We start from the raw sequence: 19,504 nt of genomic DNA, 5'->3' as shown, positions 1-19,504 counted from the left end.
CATTATGCCAAGACCGGAACGCATGCATTTGTGTCTAAAATGTTTCCTAAAGAACCCCCCATACTCCAAATACTCACAATCCTCATAAACATTCGCCCACTTTTTCCGAACAATGCTCATTTTATGCATCCCTCCGAATCCATCCTCAGAAAACCTCTTAACCTCAAGGTATTTTTGGTTGAGCAACCCAAGCATACATAATCTAGAAAATTACAATTTATGATACCACTATGGAGCTCTTTGGAATTCTTCGCTTTTTTGACATTTGATCTTTAATTTTCTTTGAATTCACCACCTTTGTTGTTTGATTTTTGGTATCTTCAACTTTTTGAATTTCTTCGGAATTTTTGATCTTCTAATTTCATACTTAACTTTGATGCTCCAAAAATTCTTCAAACTTTTTCTTGTAATTCTCTCTCTCTTTTTTTTTAACATGTAACTCACTTTTTTTTTCACTCAAAACCTACATGCTTAACCAAGGGCGCTCAACTTCAACCTTTATTGGTTAACGATAATAATTTTCCTGGATACATTTCTGGTACATGATGCTAAACATATTACATCCTTCAAACTAAGCGAGGTCGTGTTTTTGTCTCATGATTTCATTAGAATAAGGAAGCCACAAATGCACTAGAACGTATATAGGCTCAACTAAACATTTGGGTTTTCATGCAATCATCAAATATAATACTAGCATGATCCCTAATTGTTTTACCAAAATTTTCTAAATTAGCCCTAACAATTTTTAATGCAAAAATTTCAAAATTAACTAAAATTTAACTAAAATTTTACTAATATAACCAACCCCCTACCCCACACTTAATTTATGCAATGTCCCCATTGCATATTACGCATGATAAAGAACAATAAAATAAAGAGGGAATTGGAACAAACTCCCCTGGGATAGTAGTTGCGAGGTTGAACTTCTTCATTTAAAGCTCCATCTTCAGCTGACGTTAGACATAGGAACAGCTCATCCATACATTGGGTGTCAAAATCTCGTGTGCTACAGTCTTTATAAAAGCTCCAAACATAAGGGAAAAACTCTTGGAAATGCTCGGAAAATGATCTTCAAAGAATAGAACCAATGCCCATATCAAATGTCATCAAATCTTCAGCTCAAAAGTAAGAAGAATGAGCGACTCGTCGAGTAAGTATGTAGACTTGCCGAGTTGAAGCGTAAATGGAAGAAGAATCGTGAATTTTCACATGGACTCGGCGAGTCCATAAGATGCACTCGGCGAGTAGACCACTGTGTGACAAAAATTTTATTCTGCGCAAGTCCGTTTCTGATGTATGGGGGTTATATAAACTAATAATTTCCCTCATTTTTCTTTAGGTAATAAACACTATATAACCCTTCTATCAATTGGACTCATAGCTTGACTCAAAACTTCGTTTCCTCTCTCGCCTAAACTCGATTTCTAGCTTCATCAGCCTTGACTCTAGACCCTCACATGCATCCTTACACTCAAACTGAAAAGATCAAAAACAAAAACCAAGTAATAAAAAAACATTAAAATAAAAAAATCCTAAATTATCCTTAAACACTAGAGGTTTAGAAAGAAAAAGAAAAGAAAACTCTAATGACGGGTTGCCTCCCGCAAACGCTTCTTTTTGTGCGAGTCTTTAGCTGGACTCTCAACTTAATAAACTTCTAATAAATTCGATGCCAATCCATCCGTTGCATTAAATATTTTCTTTGGACCAATTTGTGAAAGTTGGCTCGTTTCTTCTAAAATTTGCCAAACAAGCTCGAATTCATGAAACCCAACAATCTTGAAAAAGGTTGGAACCGGTTGGATACTAATCAAAAACGGATCGTGCCTCAGAACTTTCTCCAAAGTTGGAGTCGTCACCCCGCGCTTCAAAACACAAACTGAAAATATAGGGGGCCATGTCGTGGTAATAGTCAAACCACAGCTTGGTTCCTGCAATTCAGCTTGTTCTTGTTCTTCATCTAACCCTTCTGCTAGCAATCTTTCCAGCTCGTCTAAGTCTCTTTTTGGATTAAATTCATCATCTTGTAGCTTTCCCTCTTGTGACTCAGATTGCACTTGTTCGTTAATCAAGAAGTTATCTAACCATCTTCCAAATTTCTTCAAATCATCATCTGAGTCATAGTCCTCATCTTCCTGCTTAATTTCCTGCACTACTTCCTCAAGAAAAGCATCAAAAGCATCGAGATTTGGAAAATACATAATAAATAAAAATAAAACTAAAATTAAAAAAAAATAATTAATAAAATAAAAATGATAACAGTTAGCAAATAAAATTAACTATTTGAACCGTTCCCCGGCAACGGCGCCAAAAACTTGATGTGTGTAAAACCAACTAGTTTTAATCCTACTAACTTAAACACAAAGACAAACACACGAAAGGCAGTGTACCTATCGATTAGCAGTTTAGTTCAGGTAAGTAGGGTATCGGACACAGGGAACGGTAAACAATTAAAATATATGCTAATATTATCTAAATAAAACAAGTAATAGAAAGAGTTTTCTCTAGTCTTGCAAAACTAGAGAAAACCCCTTTCTATTACTTGTTTTATTTAGATAATAAAAATCTCCATGGATTCATAAAAAACTTGGACAAAGGGACACTTTGGACCTCCAAGGGTCCAGATCCAGAACCTAACTCGCTTAAGGGACCAAATGGGCACTAGATCTAGCCACAAAAGAGCTCAACAAACCCTAAATCAACATGAACATCACCTCAATAGAAAAGGGTTCGAAAATTGTACCTCAAATGTGATGTTCTGGACCTCCAATCTTCAGGAAGTTGTTCCTCTTGCTTCCTCTTAGCTAAAACTTCCTTTCCCTTGCTAAACAACACCTCCAAGGTTGATAATGGCTCCTTCTCTCACTCCACACGCTTAAATGCACTAGGGTTTCGCTCTGGGGGCTGGTGAGCACAAATGACGGCCATAAGGCCCTTTAAATAGGCCCCAAACCCGAGAAATTAGGGTTTCATTAAACAGCGCTGACTCGCCTAGTCCACCATTGCGACTCGTCGAGTCTGGTCATTAACCCGGATGAGAAATCGCGTCTCTACTCGGCGAATCTACGCACCAACTCGCTGAGTTCTTCCTCAAAACTCAAAATAAAAAGAATAAATATAATACCTGAATTTTCTGGATGTTACACATCCGTCCACATCGGAAACCCACCTCATAACCTTGATGGGGTCTTGAGTCCCATCAAAAGTAGGGGCTTCGTGTTATCGAAGTTCCTGTACTGGAAGCCCCGACTGGCTCTTACTCCTCCTCCTGCCGTTGTTACAGCTGATGCAGCTGCAGCGACATCCATCTCCGCGAGGGCTGCATATTTGTCATCAAATTACTCCATAATGGTGGTGTTAATAGACCCAAACAACTCCGAAATTTGTCCCCGGACAACCTCGACCACCTCCTCGTGGATGATCTCCCTGACTAAGTCCTTTGTCAACACTAGCCCCTCCTGGTCGATAACCCCAGGCGCTGCTAGGGCCTCCTGATCGCCCTGCCCTGATCTCGATCCGGATCCAGACACAAAACTCCTCGTAACCACCACACTAAAAATATAACAGGAAGATATCAGACAATCCACATAAATAACTGGGAACCAACTCCCGACAAAACCCTAGGGGTTGTGACTTCCTTGCTACGTGTATAGGTCCTCTGCTTTCATTAGTATGAGCCCATACTACCTTCTACACCTACCATTATTTGTTTCAAGTATCATCACAACACCCTAACACTCTACATGCATATGGTGGTCGCTCGACCTCACTCATCCATGAGATTTCCACCAACCCCTGCAACACAAGTGTATGCTAACCATACATAACGTTGGACCCTATAGACTTTCGAATATCGGATCCTACCCTAAGCCCTAATTAATAAGAACATAACATAAGGCCAAATCAAACATTCTCAGGCTATAAGATCTTAATTATGTACAATCGTGATACATACACAAACAACTACAGTAATGATGTCAATCTCATATAAGGAAAACCCTAGGTTAGCAAGCATCATGTAATCAGACAATTCTATCATGCAAATCCTGAAAATTCCTAGCCTAGTACTAGCATGTTGTTCTAACATATCACATAATCAAATAACTGTATGGTATTTTGGGGTTTACTTACTGGATCCGGCTGATCGTACACCCTGCACCCTCCTTTACTTATTTTGAAAACCATTTAAAACCATTTTGAAAATCTTTCCTCGATTTGAGACTGGATTCATATGAATGGTCCTCCAATTCACTCGAACCAAGGCTCTGATACCAACTTGTAACACCCATAAAATTCATGCCAAATTTAAACTTTTTCAAAATACGTAAAACCATTTGACATTACATAGTTTGTTTTCAAAATAATAAATATTAGAGTATCCCAGTATCAAATCATAAAAGTCATAACAGCAGGAGGAGCGGTAAGATCATGTCTTCGCCTTCCCGCGATCTCCAGAAGTACCTGAAACAAGAAACTGAAACTGTAAGCCCGAAAGCTTAGTGAGTTCCCCCAAAATACCCATACCCATGATAATACATATATAATCATAAACAACATACTATGGGTCCAGTCAATCATCGGGTTGGAATACTCCAGGCCCTCAACCAGTCGGTTGGAATGCTAACATACTGTGGGTTCAATCATCCTCAGGATGAAATACCCCCAGGCCCACAATCAACAGGTTGGAATACCCACATACTATGAGTCCAATCATCCTCCGGATGGAATACTCACGGCCCACAACCAGCAGGTTGGAATGCCCAGGTCTATTGGCTATCGCACAAAGCATATAAGCCTCAACAGCCAAACAAACATGTGCACATATAACAAATAATCACATAACAGTCTATAGACAATAAACTGATCAAAATAGATCATACCACATAACACATAATACCATCCTATCTATCAGGATACCAATCTAACAGAGCATACCGACATATCACACAAAACCATCCCATAACAGGACACTGACCTAACCAGGTCACTATTCATAAACATAACCACATCCTAACTACCAGGATGCAAACCATTAAACATATAATGCCATAACCAGATACAATCCATAAAGGGCCGAGCTTGGTGCCTTAGACCCTGTTGATATAGTAAGGATAACTCACCTCGCAACTGTCGACTCGAAAGATAAGCTCAAACTCTCGGATCACCAGCACAAACTCCACCACCTATATTCACCATAGAAACACTCTTGTAAATTCCCAATCTCCCAAAATGCCTCAAAAGTCAATTAGGCAATCCTTGGTCAAGTTAAAGTCAACGATCAAGGTCAACAATCCATATTGACCTCAACACATCGAGTACAACCAGCCACTCGCCGAGTTCCTTACATAACTCGTCAACTCGCCGAGTCACTTTAGTGACTCGTCGAGTTCCTAACCTTTACGGCCGTAAACCCCTTGACCAACTCATCGAGTTTCCCTGTAAACCGTCGAGATCATGCGTAGGGTAAGCATAACTCACTTATCTTGGAATTTAGCGAAGAACCGGGCTTTGGGCGGACATAACTTCTGAGCCGAAAGCTCTTCTTCTCGGAGCCTTCCGGTGCTTCGGGACTCGCCTCTAGCACTTAGAAGTTTCTAAGGAAGGGAAGAGAGGTTTGGGGGTAATGGGAGAGAAAGAATGGTTTTGGTGTGAATAAATGGGGTGATTTACGCCTCTATTTATAGGCTTCAAGCGCCGAGTAGCTGAGCGTACTCAAGAATTATGCTGAGTGTAATGGGTTTTTAAGGGTCACGCTAAGCGTACTCAACTGGGTGTAATGTACCACGTGTTGCGATCTCATGCAAAGCCTTGGGGAAGAAGGTGCGGCTCAGATTGTGCTACGTGTCACTTGCTGGTTACTCTAAAAACTAATTATCTTCTAAAATCCATAACTTTTGCATACGAGCTCCGTTTTTGACGTTCTTTATATCCACGTGTAGGTGGAACCATACTCTACAACTTTTGTTTAGACTCCATTGGCTAATTTTAAATTTATTTTTAAAGTTATATTTTTAACAGGTCAGGACACAAAAAGTCCGTTAAAAATTCATAACTTCTTCATCCGACGTCCGTTTTCATCTGTATTATTATCGTTGAGCTCCTATTAACGAGATCTTCGATTCTTGTTTAGGTTGTGTTGGCTAAAAATCTGTCGATCTAAAATTCAATGTTCATGTTGTATATTGCTATGGGAAATCTTAAAAAAATCATAAATTCCTCATACAAAGTCAGATTTGGGCGTTCTTTTTATGTATGTTCTCGGTTTAACGTATACTACAAATTTCATTTAGATCTCTAAGGATAAAAGTATTTTATAAAAAAAATCACTTTTTACGATTCTCGGTGCCGTGCCGGTTTTGCCGTAAAACTTCAACACGTCATAACTTCTTCGTTATAACTCGGATTTCGGTGTTCTTTATATGTACGAAACCCTTGTGACATATACTATAACTCGGTTAAGAATATTTTTTATAAATAATCTTTTATTAAAAAGTCATTTTTGATGATTATTGTCTCTAAATTGTTTAGCCCAAATCTGCAGGCGTTACAATGTTTATTACGTAAAGTTGCAAACTTTACGTGCATGCAAGGCTCTAAAGATCCAAAATGACAAATACAAGATTTTGATGGATTTTTACTCCTAAGGAGAGTCTCATACTTGCAAAATCCGGAAACTTTATGGACTTAGAGACCCAAGAGAGCTCAGATCCGCAGTTGCAACTTCAGATCTTAGCTCATACACAAGGAAGCTTCCTAATATGCTAGAAAAACCCTAAACTTCACCCAAATGAGATCTAGAAGGAAATGAAGTCAAGATAACGATTTGATACCTTCACTTGATGCTAACTGAGGTAAATTTCTGATTCCCACACGTTCCTTGCTGCTAGCCATTTGTTCTCCAAGCTCTTCTCACCAGGAATCCTCTTCCAAAGCTTAAAACACACAAATGGAGCACACACTCACATAATAGGGTTTTGTTGAGCTCTCAAGGGAATGCAAGGAGGCTGATGATCCCTTAAATAAGGTGCAAAACCCCGGAAATAAGGGTTTCACCCTGCAGCTCCTACTCGTCGAGTCCCTTCTTGGACTTGGCGAGTAGGTCACTTAAACACGTGGACCAACCCGCTGCTACTCGATGAGTCAGGGCAACCAAATCGTCGAGTAGACCTTGAAAACATGAAAATTTATAACCATAAATCAATACCTGAGAATCGGGGCGTTACAGTAAGGTATCATGATATGCTGCAGGATGATATTAGGGAGTTTGTGAGTATTTTAGGGTGCAAGACCTTGAATGATATGATTTCTAGAGCCCGAGAGTGGGAGATCGACTTGGAGCACCTAAGGAAGAGGGGCCCAGATCAAGTCCAGGTAGCGGAGGGTCCCGAGAAGTGACCCAAGACTTCAAATCAACGATTGAGGGGCCAGCAGGTCGGGGTCACTACAACATTTGTAGGAAATTGCATGATGGGGTTTGTCGTTCTAGGGGTTTTGGCTGCTACAAGTGTGGCATGGTTGGTCGTGTCAGCAGTGATTACCCTCTGGGGGAAAGCACATTATGTTTTCACTGCAACCAGGTGGGCCACAAGAAGGCCGATTGCCCGATGGTGATGGGAGGAACAGTGAGTGCATCTGCTCCGACTACTTTAGGATCAATGATGGTCGTATTGGTAAGGCTGGAGTCACAGAAGAGAGGAGCCGGGCATTGCAGTGTCAGACACAGGAGGTGAAGACTCATGCGAGATTACGGGTATGTTAGATTTTGATTTCTTTTCTGTTATTATCAGTATTTATGATGTTTGGAAACTTTATATTGGTTTGGGTAAGCGTCATTTGTGATTTAACTATCAGTTATTGATTGAGTTGTATCGTTAAGATTTGTTACATACCATAAATCATTAGTTGGTCATAAGGGGGTTGCATCTTGTTGAGCAGGTTTCAATATGTTCAGTTGTTATTCATGTTCCTATTCGAGATCGGTTCGGGGGTATCGTGTGGAAGGTCTGTGGTACATGAAATTCTAACAATTCTAACAATTAGTTGGCAGTTAGTGTGGGAGTGTTTTAAGACTGCGGGGTGGTCCGTAGCATTCATTGGTCCCTGTGTGTGAAGCAATTCTAACAATTAGGACCTCATTTTTGTGGCTTAGGACCCCTTTTAGGGTCTGAAAGGACAACTCAAAATGACAAGAACAAACCACGCACAAAATTGGGACTAATGGGACCAAAAGTAACATAAAAACACCTAAAAATGGGATCTAACAATTAAGTCATCAAGGTATGAACTTTATACCTTCTAGAGCTTCTTAAGAAGACAAAGATCCCAGATCCACAAGCTTGCTTCTACATCAAGGCTCCTCAAAGTATCTTATTCCTTCTTCAACAGACCAAGAACACACACTTAAGTTCAAAACACACACTTAAAGGGCTAGGGTTTTGCAAAAACGTCTCAAGGGAATGGAGGCTGAAGAGGTGAGGGAAAATGAGGCTTAATGTTGCTTAAATACCATCCAAACCCTAAAAATTAGGGTTTTCCTCCTGAAGCTAGTACGCCTTGCGTACGTAGGTGTACGACCAGCGTATTAGGGCACACCCTAGTACGCTCAGCGTACTCCTCCTGCCTTAATTACAAAATTGCCACTAGGACTACAAAGCATAATTTCTTGAACTTAGGGACCAAAATGACATGAAATAAAATTATAGGGATGACTTTAAAAGTACTTGAATATTGGGATGTTACGGTATGTATGGCGTACGTGAGCAATTATGAAACTCTAATTTTACCCTATAAAAATCCTAATATTTTCAACAATTTGACAAAAAAATCCTAAAATTTATTTTTTTGATAGTAATGTTCTAATGAAACACTAAATGTAAAGTAAGAACAAAGCTATTATTTTATTGTATAAAATTAATAACAATTAATATTTTTTTAATTTTATTGTACGTGAACAATAATTTTTAGCGTCAATTTATATATATCATTTTTACCTGTGCCACTTTTTATCCAATCCCACTTTTTATCTTGTCTCTTCTTCATAGAAACAAAATGACATCGGAAAGAGCGACCAAATAGCTGTTGAACTATAAATTTAAACATAAATAGCTTCCCATTTACTTACTTTCTCTCGCCTTTTTAAATTCATTCCTATCGCGCTTTACATTCTCATTCTTCGATCAGGGTTTTAGCAAAACCCCTCTTTTTTTTATTCGGCCATCACTTTTGCTACCATTTTTCTGTGGTTTACCTGTCGGACTGTCGTTTTGCTTGTTTGACCGGAAATGTCATCGTCGGTAGCGCTGGAGACAGAGAAGAAAGAAGAAGATGTGAAAGGAGGGGAACTGTTGTTCTGTGGTACGACATATTGGGGCACCGCTGACCGCCGTCACGTGTCACCGCAAAGCAACTTAATTTCTCCCACACGACTTCGGCCTCTCGTCGGCGTCGACATCCGTTTTGTTGCCTCCGGCAGCGGTAAGTCCCGCGCGATGATTTTTCATTATTTGACTAAGATTCAACAAATACACTGTTAAAATCCCTAAGTTTATACTGTTCTTGAACGTTTTATGCAGCATCTAGTCATTGTGTGGCTTTGGATGTCGATGGACGTTGCTACACATGGGGACGAAATGACGTGAGTTCATATCATTTCTTCACATATACCAAAATAGCCATGAAAATCGAAAACTCGTATGATTTCGACATTTAAACTGTAAATCACTGTGTTATTTTTGCAGAAGGGGCAACTTGGACATGGTGATAAAATCATTCGAGAGAAGCCAACACTTGTGTCTGGTTTGTCTAAGTAAGACAAAGATTCGAAACCTTTTATACCCTTTAAGCAAACTATACTTTTCGATTGTAGTCTATTTCTGTATTTGTGTTTCGATTTTTGAAAAATTTCAAATCTTTTTTCAGGTATAAAGTTGTGAAAGCAGGAAGTGGGTCAGGTCATACTGTTGTTCAAACTGAAGATGGCCTTTCTTTCTCTTTTGGTTGGAACAAACATGGTCAACTTGGAACAGGGTCAACCAAAAATGGTGAGTGATTTCCTCTGTTTTCTTTGTAACCACGTGCTTATTTTCTGGGCTTCTAGAAGATTCTTTCATGCTAAAACGTGTTTTTGATTATGTAGAGTTTGAATTATCTCCAGTACGTTGTCTTATAACGGATGTAAAAGATGTTTCATGTGGGGCTGAATTTACTGTTTGGTTATCTTCCATTGAAGGCGCTTCGATACTGTAAATTGTCAATTTTACCCTTTCAATTCACATCTGTTAACATATTTAAATAAGTATTTTTTTTGTTGGTTTTTAGAACTGCGGGACATCCACAGTATGGTCAACTTGGACATGGAACTGATAATGAGGTATTTATGTAACATGTTGATTTCTTTCTTCTTTTAGTTTAATTATAAAATCCTTAATCTTTAATGGATTGTGATTATTTTTATGATGTAGTACAACATGAAGGAAAGCTCTGTGAAGCTTGCTTATGAAGCTCAACCTGTGCCTAAGGCAATAGCTTCTCTTTCTGAGGAAACAATAATCAAAGTTGCTTGTGGCTCTAATCATACAGGTAGTTTAAATTTTACATTTAAAATTTTTTAAAAGATTTGCTCATTCTTTATACCTTTCTTTTGTTATACATTTATTTGTTTTTACTTTTATGACATAACATGGGTGATTTTTCAGTTGCATTGGATTCAAAGGGCTATGTTTATACGTAAGTTATCATTATCATGTATCTATGTTATTAATGATTATATATTTACATGTCAATTGTTGGGACTCTTTTATTTTTTTAAACTATATTAATTTTGTATCTTAAATACATTGTAGGTGGGGCAATGGAGGATATGGAAGGTGAATAGTTTCTTTCTTTCATTTAATTCCCAAACATTTTTTCCCTATCGAAATTACTCAAATACCCTTTTAGCCTATTCTTTCCTTCTTTTCGCTCACGGATTCCATTCCATTCCATTTCCACCAACCAATTCCACTTCCAATTCCATTCTTTAACAACTAATTAATATCTAAAATCTTGATTCCATTCCATTCCATTTCCACCAACCAATTCCACTTCCAATTCCATTCTTTAACAACTAATTAATATCTAAAATCTTGATAACATAACATAACAGGCTTGGACATAGAGAGCAAAAAGACGAATTTACCCCTCGGCGTGTTGATGTTTTCACAAAGCATAATACTTTACCACCCACTGCGGTTATTTCAGCTGGTTCTGTAAGCTCTGCTTGTACAGCTGGTACGCTTACAATTTTTCATTGAAATTTTTTATTTATTTATTTAATTTTATGAATTGTTTTTGTATTTTAATTTTGAATCACTTTTTATTTTTTGTAATCCAGGTGCAGGGCAGATGTACATGTGGGGTAAAATAAAGGTTACTGGTGATAATTGGATGTACCCTAAACCTCTCATGGATCTCAGGTTTTGACTTTTGACTTTTGACCTTCTTCTCCAAATGATATTTCTTGCATTTAATTTTGTATTTTAAATAAATACTCATCTATCTGTTGTAATGTTACAGTGGTTGGAACATAAGATGCATGGATTCAGGGAATATGCATTATTTTGTTGGTGCGGATACTTCATGCATAAGTTGGGGCAATGCACAATCTGGTGAACTTGGATATGGGCCTAATCAGCAGAAGTATATAATATATAATATATATTTTTCTTTATTATTTCATTTAAAAAAAAATCATTTCATGGTTGCTAAGTTGTTGTGTTTTATGGGGTTGCAGATCTTCAGCGATACCCAAAAAGGTTGATGATCTTGAGGATATGCATGTTATCGGGTTTGTATTTTAGTCATACATATATAATTAATTATATATACGTATGAACATATTACGTATTTTTATTTTATTTTATTTATTTATTTTTTTGTGTTTGTGTAGTGTTGCATGTGGTTCAGCACATTCCTTGGTGGTGGTTGATAGATCAAATGTAGGGAAACGGATTGACAAGGTATTCCTTTCCTTATCTCTACTATGGAATGGAATGGTTAATTCCATAGGAATTAAAATAATCTGTTTGTTGTTCATTCTATAGTAATGAGAATAACCAATGGGTCCACTTTTGTTTGTTTTCTTTATTTATCACTTCCCTTTTTCACTCTATCTTGGAATTGAATGAAAACTTGCATTATTACTGATTAAAATTGTAAAAAAAAAAACAAACAAGATCTGTATTTTGAACACACGAATCTTGTTTATTTTTCTAAATCAACAAATAATTTCTCTTATTTACTTATTTGGGGTTTAGTAGTATGTTTAACTTTTTTATTTCAAACTACAGTTTTCTGTTTTTCAGTTATTGGTTTTACTTTATTTAACTCTTAGTTAACTTGTTCTTTCTACAGCTTGATGTTTATGATGGCAAAGATCCCAGTGAAGGTATGCATGCTCATTTACTTACATTTCACAAATGAGATTCTTATTCCAAATGAAATTTTCTAATTTTAGATTCTCTATCTTTTTAATTTATTCTCTCTTTCTAATTTTTGATTCAGTGATTGAAGAACCTTCTAGTAAAACTGGAACTGCTAAAAACCCTAAAAAGGCGAGTGCTGCAAAAACATCTGAAAAATCAAAGAAGACGACAAAATCTGAGGAGCCACCTGAGTCAGAAGTTGAAGAGGAAAATGGTAATGAAAGTGAAGATGCTAGCGATGAAAAAGCAAATGGAAAGAAGAAGCAGAAGGGTGGCAAGTCTTCCGGCAAAGGCCGTGGTGGAGGCCGCCCATCGGCCACCACAAAGGGAGGAGCAACACCTCAAAAATCCAACAAGAGGAAGACAAAATCGGAGGAGCCACCTGAGTCAGAAGTCGAAGAGGAAAACGGTGATGAAAAAGGTGGAAGGAAAAAGCAGAAGGGCCCATCAGCCACCACAAAGGGAGGAGCAACACCAACACCAACACCAACACCGGCCAAAAGAGGAAGAGGAAGGCCCAAGAAATGTTAGACGAAGGGGTTTTGGCAGTTTGTAGTTGTAACTTTTTGTTTCACTGATCTCGTAAATTGATTCATGATTCACCTTTTTAACTGTTGATTTCTGGTTGGATGGGGTTTTTGATGGTTGTAGGAAAAGAGAACTAATGTCGGCTATGATGGGTTTTTGCCCTTTTTGCTACCATAGTGGAACGATTCTCTTAACTCATTTGTGTATTTTGGTATTATGATTTTGCAGTTAGGTATGATTTTGTGTGTTTTGCTAACCTTAGTTGAACGGAGTTTTTTGGGCCGTTATGTGTTAGGTGGTGCTCCAAAATGAAATCATGTGGTTAATATTTTGAAAATAGTTATGTTTTTGATATTGATTATAAAAATAATAACTTTTAAATAAGTTGATGTATCTAGTTTTATTATTTTGAAAGATATTATAAAATAAACATTTATTATCTATCCATAAATAATATAATAATAAGAGAAATTAAGTAATCTAATCACTATTTGAGTACAAATAACAAACTTACTATTTTTTTGTTTTTATAAAATGACCACTATTTGAGTACAAATAACAAACTTACTAAGTAATCTAATCACTATTTGAGTACAAAAAACATTATGAAAATTTTGATCCGAAACAAGAAACTGTACATTTTGAGTCCATCCGAAACAAGAATCAAAGTACGATTATCTACTTTGTAATTTGATGTGACAATACGGAGTCAGAGACACTTGTTTCGGACACACTATCCAGACATCCTCGGACTACAAAAAACATCATTTTTCGTCTCTTATATATAAATAATACCTCATGTAGGGAGACACTTAGTTTAGATAATTTGTATCTAGCTATTTTAACTGCTTCAAGATTAGTTTCTCAGAGAGTGAGCACGAAGAAAGCTTTACCAACTTATCTGTTTACCTATATACAACCTTAGGTGGGCGAATCCTCATACTTCCATGAACATCAAAACTGATGTGGTGATCGTTTCTAACCCTGTTTTGTAGCAACTGGATGTGCGGTAAAAATTTGTTCCATATATTTTTTGTTTCTTTAAAATTTTAATGTTTCTATACCTAAAAATAATTGTTTTGTTTTTCCAAAAAATACAGCTCCATGCATTTATATGTTGCTTGCTGATTGTCATCTTTGTTGGTAGTGTCTGTCGGAACAACCCAGACCATCCATATAGCATTTGATATGAGCGTGACAAATAATGCCAAATCTTGTACTCGGTTGTTGATGTGGTTGACGGAAGCTCTTAGAGAGGGTAGGGAAGTATCGTTCATAACCAACATGGACGATGTTATTAGCTATTGCATAGGTCAGATACTCCCTGATTCTTATCATATGTATTATTGTAAGAGTGTGTTCATGTATTTACAAACAAGAATTAGTGGAAATAGACGATTGGAATATCTGTTTTTCCCTCCATGCAAGTCATATAATATGTCAGATTTTCAACTTACATTCTGTCGGCTAACCCATAATGCACGTGGGGTGTTTGCTAACATCGGTCATGTGAAATAGTCACAAGCCTATATCCCTAATATCCGTTAGAATGTACGCAACGTTGATATTCCACAATTCCTCCTTGTGTTATCAATTAATCAACACATTATACCGATAATAATGCTTACTGAGGTCATTCGTGACAACATTCTACAAACTTTTGTTGAATGCAGTTTCATGGGAGGTAAAATACCATAAAATATTGAATTATTTTTTACTTGTACAATAACTGTAAATGATAATATTTACTTTTCATGGAGGTTGACTAGCATACTCACCCCGTATGCAGAGATGGTGCTTCAGAGGAGGATGCAAAAGTCTGTTCGGCAGCAAACAACAAAGATCCCGCCTGAGATCCCGTATCCGTTCCCATCTAACATTTTTTCGAGTTTTTGATTTTAAAACAACTTGTGTTGTAGATCTGAATCGCCACATATGTTCATATTGGAAATGACACAATTTGGATATAACGTGCGATCATACCATCGTTAGATTTTGGGGCCTTAAGAATATCAATTCACTTGGATATTTCTTGGATTGTGATTGCAATCACTTTTCAAAATCTATGATTTCGACCCTATAGCCCGGGGTATCATGGAATCAAATCAGGGATAATCCAAAAAATTACAATTTAGAAGTCAGACCACTTCTAAATCTGAAACACAAAAAAGTACCTTGTTATTTTGTGTTCTTGAGAGATAGATCAATGCAAAAGTATGATTTTCATGTATATATGTTCCAACCCGATTTTTAGAACATTCATCATTCTTATATAGATGTAAGAAATCGGTTGGAAGTTAGTTTATGGGGGTTACATCCATTTTGGAGCCAAAAAGATGGTTAAAATATGGTTATTTATACATAACCGAATCAGACATCATCATGATATCACAAACTATTTTTGGCGGGAACCATTGCTAGGGGCTCTGCCCCTTGAACCCCGCCAGGGGTGCAACCCATTGGAACCCTGCACCCAGGGGTACTGCCCCCGAACCCTCGTATTCTCGAGTTAATATTTATCACTCTATGTGTGCACCCCCACACCTCCAATCTCGATTAGTAAATGGACCTCAACCTATCTCATTATTAATTATAACTTCATTAAAATATGGTTATAACACTAAAATCACCAACAACTATTATGATGTCGCATTATTCAAACATCATAAAATTAGCCGATATGGTTAAGATATATTAAGCGGCTGATGTGTTTAAAACTACCTATTAGACACAAAATGTGCACCATATTCCCCCTCCATTCGAATGGGAAATACTAGACCCATTGATGGTCGTTTTAATGCCAATGTAATCACAATTAATTATGTTTGTAATCGATTTGGAGTGACTAATGAAAATTATTATTACCTTCATATTTATTACAAATTACAAAGATAAAAAAATAATTTAGAAATACCATAATCTCATTAAACTTACAAATAACAAATAACATAATTTAAAAATACGGGACATCTTTTAAAAAATCCCAAGCATTTTCGTATGGAAAATCAATCCCGTTATTTTTTCTCTATGTATTCCACCCTTGCCAGCTGCAAAATTACTTGTTCATCATCATCAAATAATTCCTTATCGATCTTGTGATAAATTTTGATAAAATTCTTCACCTTTGATCATATGTCTAGAAACTTAGTCTTTACTTATTCTTCAATTTGATACTCTACAACATATAACTCATAGTGAAACATATTTTTCAATCGGAACCATGATCCATACATGACATGCGTGTAACATCCCGATGTCAAAGTAATTTCACTCTCGACCCTATGTTTGAATAATTTTGTATTTTAGCCATTGGAATTGGAAAAGATTGCATGAATAACCCTTAATGGCATTATGGTATTTTTGGGCTTTGGGTTAGTACGCTGGGCGTACAAAACGTACACTGAGTGCTACTAGGGCGGACCCTAGTACGCTGCACGTACACCTCGTATGTAGGGATTACGCATAAGATGTCCAAACCCTAATTTATTGGGTTTTGACCCTATATAAATGTCATTATAACCTCATGTCCCCTTCCTTCTTCAGCCTCCCTCAATGAGATTGACCCCAAGCAAATCCTAAGTGAAAAGAGTGGCTTTTTGAAGCCCATTTGAGTGTTTAGAAGTGTTCTTGAAGGAGAATAGTGTGGTGTGAAGAGCTTCGAATTGGGAAGCACCTTGGATCTGTGATTTCTTCCTTGATAGCAACCTACAAAAGGTAAAAAGTTAGCATCTTGATCACTACATCTTGTAGATCTAGACTTTTGCTCTTTTAAGACACTTTTTGGTCTCAAAGTGGTGATTCTTGAGTATGGCATGTTCTTGACCCAATAAGTCGTCCTTTTAGACCTTAGGAAGGGTATTGAGTAATAAAAATGGGGTCTTAATGGCTAGTTTTGCTCCATGTATTCTTTAGAAGGTCTTAATGTATTAAGATGTTGAGTTAAGCACTTAATGGACATGCAAAGTCATAAATTTGGAAACTTTATGACTTTTGAGGATGATTTAGCCTTGGATCTGAAAGTTGGAAGTAAGAGCTTAAGGCATTAAGCTCTTAATGAAGTTTAGGAAGTTTAGGTGTATGCTCTGCATAACTTGAGGACACAGCGCATACGAGGTTACTCTCCCATCTACAGTTAATGCTCTAGTACGCCCCGCATACTTCTGGAGTATGCCCCGTGTACGTGGCCTGAGTTGACTCGGTTGACTTATTGATTTTTGACCAGTTTGGCTTTGACCAAGAGTGACTAAGTGTGTCCTGAAGGTATTTTGGATTGTGTTGAGAATTGGTCACTTGGATGGATAAGTGTTACTCAGAGCTGAGATTCGGAGTCGGGACCTCATCAACTATTGTTCAGATCGAGAGGTGAGTTTCCTCACTATACTTATGGGTCGAATGCACCAAGGCAAATCCATTGGATTTGATATCCTGCTCTGTGATAGAATGTCGTTATGCTGTAATGATTTGTTCGATTTGAGTCCTCGTATATAGGATGTGAGTATGCATAGTGATCTGTAGATCTGTCTAACAGTTTATTAGAGGATTATATGTTTTTCTGTTATGTATATGTTTCCATATTATGTTGGGTTGAGGTTGTACTGCTTTGTGCTGTAGCAAATAAACCCTGGAGTAAGCCTGACATAAGCGGTGGGCCCCGATGGCAAGCCAACATTATGTTGTGGGCTCAAGAGCAAACCATATATGAGTTGTGGCCCCGATAGGCAAGCCAGAATCATACTGTGGGCTCAGGGGTAATCCGGACCGATGGCTATGGACCTAAGGGTATTCCGGTCCGATGACTATGTGGATCTATTATATGTTGTCATTCCAAAATGGGGCATTCCATCACGAGGATGACTGGCCCTGAAGGTTGATTGGGCCTGGGGTATTTTAACCCGATGGTTTATTGGGCCCGACATGTTTGATTGTATATGTTATCTCTACGTGTGGTGGTACTTGGTGACATCTTTCAAATTCTGGTCAACAAAGTCAACAATGGTTAGCAAAAGTCAATTTTGTGTAAATTAGGTAAAAAAGATGAAATGTAATTTTCATAACATTCCTAATGTATTGTTGGATATTATAATACTACATGCACTATTTTGAAATCCATTATAGAATAAACGCTTTTATTGCGATCAATAAACTATGGTAATGTAGTAATTCGATAAAACACACAAATATTATCGGGAATTGGGTAAGGTTCATAACATGATGGTCACTTGTTCACAAATCCATAAACACATTTTAAACATCATATGACCTAGTATTTAGTTGATACTCCGGAGGTTATTCAGGAAAAAGGTCATACATCAAGAAAACGAAATTTATCACGTTTAACACTCACATTTTATACAACGAATTTGAGAAAACCAATTTATTTATAAGGTGTTAATATTATTGTTAATAATATTAAATAACAGTATTTTTATTAGTTATTAAACCTTACAAATTTCTCAAATCCCACCACAATTATATAAAAATGATAAACTTTTATAAAAAAGGCTAGGTTTTTATAAAAACTATATGAGACAAATTATGTCTCTTCTCTTCCAACATATTTGCCCATATCCAACATCATCATATCATGTATATAACAAAGAAATCAAGGTATCATGATTGAATATTTTAATCAAGACGCCCTACTTAATTAAAATAAGCTAGAACCTTATCCTAAATTAAATATTCACAACACCTTACCTCTTCCCTTCCCCATGCAAGTCACCACCACTCTTTTCTCTCCATCTCCTTCTATAAATTCGGCCAAGAGGCTTCCCTCCCCACCATTTCATCTTCAATCTCACTTCTATAGTCTCTAAACTCTCCAAGATTTCTCTAGTTGATTCATGATTTTGGCAAGTATTTTTGGTAACTTTTCTTCATATTTTCGAGATCCTACTGCATTCTACCGTCATCTTTTGGTTGTCTCATTTTCATTCTTGAAACAAAAACCCTAGGTAAGATCTTGGAGTCTCAAGAAGGTGTCACTCGATGAGGTAAGATCTACTGAAATCACAAAAGGTGAGTTCATACCCCAATTTCCATTAGTTTTTACTCATTTTACGCTTTCAGGGGAGGTTACATGCCATGCAAAGAAAATACCTTTTGGACAATGACCTTACACAAAGGTCCTAAATCTAATATATGTTGGATAAATCGTTTAACCTTTGGTTAATACTCTTACATGCATGTTATGTTCTTTTTATGAAGATGTATACATATATTCATGTTTTCAAAGAAAGCACACAAGTCTTATCCTTTCATATGCACAAGTTTCTCATAATGGAGCTATTGTATGGTGGATAATATCTTTATATATTGGATAATATCATTACACATTGGATAAACACAAACTAACATTTTTACCAAAATTTTAGTTTTAAAAGATTAAAAATTTGTGTTTACACATGGGATATAACCATTACCCCTTGGCTAATACCATTATCTAGTGGGTAATACTATTACACACCGGGTAATCAACAAACATTTAGAACAATATTTTGAACATGGAAAAGCTT

General features: G+C 37.0%; 1 protein-coding gene across 1 annotated transcript; it reads left to right on the top strand.

The window, feature by feature from the left end:
- Positions 1–9,132: 9,132 nt before the first annotated feature.
- LOC145043165 (uncharacterized) lies at positions 9,133–13,183 on the top strand. Its single transcript, XM_078991733.1, has 16 exons — positions 9,133–9,474; positions 9,573–9,634; positions 9,738–9,805; positions 9,919–10,040; positions 10,136–10,241; positions 10,318–10,369; positions 10,461–10,578; positions 10,695–10,725; positions 10,842–10,865; positions 11,144–11,268; positions 11,372–11,453; positions 11,554–11,676; positions 11,771–11,824; positions 11,927–11,996; positions 12,391–12,424; positions 12,541–13,183. Exons 1-16 carry the CDS (start codon positions 9,282–9,284, stop codon positions 12,990–12,992), a joined length of 1,716 nt encoding a protein of 571 aa, XP_078847859.1. The 5' UTR covers positions 9,133–9,281; the 3' UTR covers positions 12,993–13,183.
- Positions 13,184–19,504: the final 6,321 nt, after the last annotated feature.

This window comes from Lactuca saligna, chromosome 4 (genome assembly GCF_052625555.1).
Source record: "Lactuca saligna cultivar CGN05327 chromosome 4, ASM5262555v1, whole genome shotgun sequence".
Lineage (NCBI taxonomy): Eukaryota > Viridiplantae > Streptophyta > Magnoliopsida > Asterales > Asteraceae > Lactuca > Lactuca saligna.
Note: the sequence above shows the minus strand (reverse complement) of the source record. Positions and strands in the feature narration are given on the sequence as shown.